Genomic DNA, 5,094 nt, shown 5'->3' on the forward strand with positions numbered 1-5,094 from the left:
CTTAAGCAATTTGGTTTTGCAATGTCAAAAAATAAGAGAAAAGCTTTTCTCTGCTAAAATCACAAACAATGAAGGTAACTTTTCTATGCTTGGTAGATTTATTTCTGCTATTTAACGAACAGGCAGGCCGCTGCCATGACATCATTGGACCACCGGAAACAACCATAAATAAATTGGAAAAAGCATTCCGAAGCTAACTAAAATTTGTGCATCAAGATGTAGACAACGGGCCCAGTAACACTTACCTAATTTTGGAAATTTATGACTGCTGGCAAATAAGTTTTTGTAACTATTACTGCACATACTCCCAGAAATTTTGTTTTTGGTTGTGTGGTAACTAATAACATTTTACTAAGCAAGAACACAAGTTTAACCAATTACCACTAGTAAAAGCTAAAAAACATTGGAAAAAGAATCCTTGAAGGAAAATTGCTATTACAGAATAATTTCCTAGTACAAACTTTGATTTGAACGGGCAGCAGTACGTCACAGGACCTATCTTTAATTTTTGGGATCGTAAAGCTCTTAGCGAACGCGCAAGCATAAAACAGTCGTTCTTTTCGGGAATCTTTGGTTTACCGTTCTTGGTCAAGTGTACTTTTATAATACCAAATAGAATGATATATTATAATGTACTCCATTTAACAAAGCTTGCAAGAACTTCGTAAAAGAGACTGTTGAAAAATGAAAGTCATATGTTTGGATGCTATTAAAACTGATTGGTTCGTTTCGTAACTCGTTTGTTCGTTCTTACCAACTTTCACAACTCACCAAGCATTGGGTTTCTCTGTCACCAAAGTGTTGCGGCTGCTTTCCTTTTCAAGAATGATCAATCGCGGTGTATGTGAGACATGTCAGGGCTACCGTCTGGTCCTTAAGCGTTGCGTTTGCGTACTATGTCCAATGAAACCAAAGATTTCGTATTTGATACATTGTTTTGTGATGAAAGTTTACCTTGCAAACGGAATATATTACATTGCATTATTGCAAGTGAAAATCAGGATCAAATAATGTCAGAAATTTGTTTGTATGGGGATTGGTGACGTAACTGCCACGCTAAACTGGCGGAAGTAAAACGCTATTTAATTATTATTCTCGTATGATTTATTATTAAGATAAATGTAATTAATTTTCTATTATTAGCAATGAATTTATTTCTGGATAACCCAGTCTACTCCCATTTTTGAGTAATTCTACCTCCTAAAAAATTACTTCCGGAAACTGCTTAATACTGCCCCTATGAAGTAACTAACCATAAATATTTGTTTGTATTTTGGCACCTATTCCAACAATTTCAAAGTCAATTCAGAAGTAAAAATGATTAGCACCGATGTAAGAATTGAATCCGATAAAGAACAAGAAAAATCATTCTCTTTATTTGCGTCAATGGACTATTTACTGGACAAGTTGAAATTATTAAATTATGAAACTGAGTTTTTACCTGAAATTAAAATAAGAGCTATTCACAAGTTAGGTAAGCACTATAGAAACAGGTTATTTCACTTATTTATTGTATTTCAGATATTATTTTGCATTACAAAAAAACAGTGGCGAACAGTTTTATTTATTTTGCTTACTATCTGCTTGGCTTATCCGAAAACTTGGTAAAAAATTCAATCCTCCAGAAGAATATGATGATCCCAATGATACAATAGGAAAGATAGTGGAGGAAGTAAAAGAAATTGTACAGACTTGCTTATTCTTTTATTATGATAATGTTTTCAAATTTATTTCAGGGAATGAAAATTGATTTTCCAGTGAGTAAATTAAAACAAGGAGTTGGCGAATCTGTAGTTAATATTTTAGATTTTCTCGCAAATGCCGTTTTGAAAAAAAATAGCTTGATGCTACAAAAGTAAGCTTAAAATCTCTTGGGAAAAGAGTGTTTGAATTGAATTACATTTTAGACCAAAACCTCCAGAAGAAAAGGAAGAAGAAATGGAAGTAGTCGAGGATGATTCTGAAGTAAACCTGGATAGAGTCGAGGAAGAAATGATAGCAGCTTATTCTGATGATTCAGATGAAGAAAATATTTTTCAGTTGGATAAATTAAAGCCAATAAAGGGTGAACTTCATCAGGAAAATTTTAAAAATAATATTAATGAAGACAGTTGGAAATTGGAAGTTGAAAGAGTTTTACCACTATTAAAAGTCACAGTTAAGAATGAAAATCGAGATTGGAGGTTCATATTTGTGTATTAGACTAAATGTCTACAATATTAAATATTGATCGTTAGGTTTCATTTAGAGCAGATGAAGGGATATAAAACAAGTATTGATGAATCATTCGGGAACACCAGAAGCCAGTTGGAAAAATTGCATAATGAAATAAGATCGACTCTTGAAAAAATTAATAATCGTGAAAAATACTTAAATAGAGAATTAGAAAATGCTTTAGGGACTTACAGGTGACAGTGTTGGTGCTTTTCTTTTTATCTTCTACTGTAATAGTTTCATTCCAGAACACAGCAGGGTCGGCTCTCATTCACAAAAGAAAAATATAAAACGTTGAGTGGTGCAGTTGCAGAAAAAAATCGTGAATTACATAAATTGAATGATAAAGTTGATTTAATAAAGCAGCAAATGGAAGAACGAGAAAGCGCAATGACAGATGGAAGTGAGTAATATTAAGATCAATTAATGACACCAAAACAAATAATTTTAGCTCCACTGGTTAATCTGAAAAAATCAATTTCAAAGTTAAAAACTGAAATACTCGACATGGATGTGAGAATTGGAGTACTTGAATGTCTGCTACTTCAACACAAAATTTTGGAGGAAAAGCAATTGGAAACTGACTTTGGACAATCTCTATCCTTATTTTAAATAGCTTTTTTTAATTTAATTGTTATTTTTGAGTATGTTATACCAAAGTCGAAGGTGGTCTTGTACTAAATAGTTAATCACTAAAGATGTTATTATCCTGTAATAATTTTCACTAAATTTGCACTCATTAAAAATAAATATTAGCCAACAACTTTATGAGGTGGGCGTTTTATTTTCCAGTACTCTTTTCCATAGCCTGAAAACATTGCTAATACAAGGAGCTAAAGATCCCACTCGAAAGGTATATTTATTATAGGACAGTTGATGCTCAATGCCAAATCTGGATTAAGAAGCTGTGCTACATCAAAAACCTGCAGATCCTGTTGTATTGTTAAATTTATTATTGAATAGCGCCATCTAACGTGCGTACCTTTAAACTTTTTTTGCATTTTTTTGTGAGTTTTATCGTGTACCGCCAGAGGGAAGGCAACCAGCGATTTTCATAATATGAGGTTAGAAAGTTGGGTTTTCTTTTGGTGGCTTTTTTGTTTTTAGCATGCTCCATGCAGGTTTTTGGAGGGAATCCGCATCGAAAGTTGTTGAAATAAAGGTCCCCAGAAGTAATTTTTGTATGATTAGCAGTTCACGATATACCTATATCAGGAGGAATCCTTAATCAATCCTTGTGCGAACATGTAATAAAATCTACATATAATTCTTTTTTGTATATCAGTGGTACCCTGTGCAACAATTTTATATCAGAGCTCGAAAAACCAAATAAAATAAGTTGACTTGCTATGTTTTTATTTATTGTGCATAGTTGGTTGCCTGGTATGCGAACAAATAATAGTTATTTTGTTTTTAACGAATGCGCCAGGTTTGAAGAAAAATTGTTTTGGAACCATCGACTTTAATAAATATACATTTTTAAACTTCAAATGTCGAGTAGTTTACCAAAAAGTAGTGACGCCACGAGCATCGACAGAGCTGAAATTAAACGACTTGGTTCTGAAAAACGGCACACCCTGACATAGAAAAAGTCATTGGTCGCGCCGCTTCATTTTCGCCAGGCGTAATAACAGCCATGGCGGGAGTCGTTTCGTGCGGCCACCACGCTTGGCAAGTTGGCCGTGGAAGACCGGGAAGTGGATTCGCGCCGGAATACTCACGCGGGGCCAACAACCTGTCGCGGCCCCGCGAAGACTGCCATCGCCGTTTGAAGGCCTAACCAGGGAAACGTTCAAGCCACGAAGTCGTCTCATCTCGATGACGTTCAATTTAAATCTTGAGTATAATACTTGCTTTTTTTTGTCCTTGTCTTTCCGTCGAAATGAGGGGGCGCTTATTTTCTGCGCTTTCATACTGCGCTTTCCGTCTTACTCTCTAGATTATCAAACAAAAATAATTGACGCAACAACACAGATAATAATGATTTGTAAATGTTCTGGGAAACAATACAAAAATTAAAAGTTATCAGTTAGAGTTGTTAGGTCACCCGTCACACACTAGAGGGGATTTCATGTATTGTGTTGTACGATGCGACATCTGTGAGAAAAGTAATTCGCGGTGTTGTATGTTTTTATTTTAGTTTCAAATAAATAATTGCTAAACGTCCGGCAATGCTAAGTATCAAAAGTTGTAAAAACAACCCATATCTTCGGATACTAACCCATGCGCATTCGGAACTAAAAATTCTATGTTCGCCAAGAAATCGGAACTCAGTCGAACGCCTTCGACAAATTCTGAATTTTATTGGTTATTGTTTTGATTGGCTGTGGTGTCAGGTTCTTGCAGAGTAGGAACGAGACTCCTTATAAATCGATATAATGTCTTTGGTAACAATAGAATTTATTTAACTAAAATATAGACAATTAGGTGCTTAGAAATTACAGAATATATTAAATTGTAGATAATGCATTTATAGGTTCAATTCCTTATCCAATCCGCTTCATTGCAATTTTTATGGAGTTGAAGACTAAAAGAATTGACTTAATGTTGTCTCTCTGTTTAATCTTCCTGTAACTGAGAGGTCAAACACCAACATTTCAAAAATAATGAACTTCCTTGCAGCAGGTTACATTATAGTAGTTAAATCACTAATCGGATAAAACCATATAGCTACTAGAGAGATAGAGGCCCTGCCTATGCCTATGAAAATACACGAAATCACTCAGCAATTATGATAAAAACTATGAGAAAGTCAACAACCAACATGGCCGCTGACAGATCCTCAACAAGTTTGGATGCGGAATTTTTTCTGCTGTATTTCCTCAAAATATGCCTGGTTCTCGTTAAATGTATTGGGAAAACGAGTTAAGTGTGTGAAAG

The 5,094-nt window shown here is 34.6% G+C and overlaps 1 protein-coding gene across 2 annotated transcripts; it reads left to right on the forward strand.

Moving 5' to 3' along the window:
* Window positions 1-1,127: 1,127 nt before the first annotated feature.
* On the forward strand, window positions 1,128-2,976 carry LOC132704639 (intraflagellar transport protein 57 homolog). 2 transcript variants are annotated; one of them, XM_060674770.1, is made up of 7 exons: window positions 1,128-1,469; window positions 1,522-1,684; window positions 1,737-1,855; window positions 1,908-2,183; window positions 2,238-2,408; window positions 2,463-2,617; window positions 2,666-2,976. In XM_060674770.1, exons 1-7 carry the CDS (start codon window positions 1,318-1,320, stop codon window positions 2,824-2,826), a joined length of 1,197 nt encoding a protein of 398 aa, XP_060530753.1. In that variant the 5' UTR covers window positions 1,128-1,317; the 3' UTR covers window positions 2,827-2,976. The 2 variants fall into 2 exon arrangements, with proteins under 2 accessions (XP_060530753.1, XP_060530754.1); XM_060674771.1 differs by having other exon boundaries at window positions 1,522-1,672.
* The last annotated feature ends 2,118 nt before the right edge of the window (window positions 2,977-5,094 follow it).

The sequence above is a fragment of the Cylas formicarius genome, unplaced genomic scaffold (assembly GCF_029955315.1).
Source record: "Cylas formicarius isolate icCylForm1 unplaced genomic scaffold, icCylForm1.1 PGA_scaffold_7__23_contigs__length_41026272, whole genome shotgun sequence".
Classification (NCBI taxonomy): Eukaryota; Metazoa; Arthropoda; class Insecta; order Coleoptera; family Brentidae; genus Cylas; species Cylas formicarius.

What these genes read in the sequence shown, in the direction of transcription:
- LOC132704639 (XM_060674770.1), top strand. Translation starts at nt 1,318, where the DNA reads ATGATTAGCACCGATGTAAGAATTGAATCCGATAAAGAACAAGAAAAA. An exon ending in AATGAAAATCGAGATTGGAG is followed by an intron (nt 2,184 to 2,237) that starts GTTCATATTTGT and finishes ATTGATCGTTAG; the next exon opens with GTTTCATTTAGAGCAGATGA. An exon ending in AAGCGCAATGACAGATGGAA is followed by an intron (nt 2,618 to 2,665) that starts GTGAGTAATATT and finishes AAATAATTTTAG; the next exon opens with CTCCACTGGTTAATCTGAAA.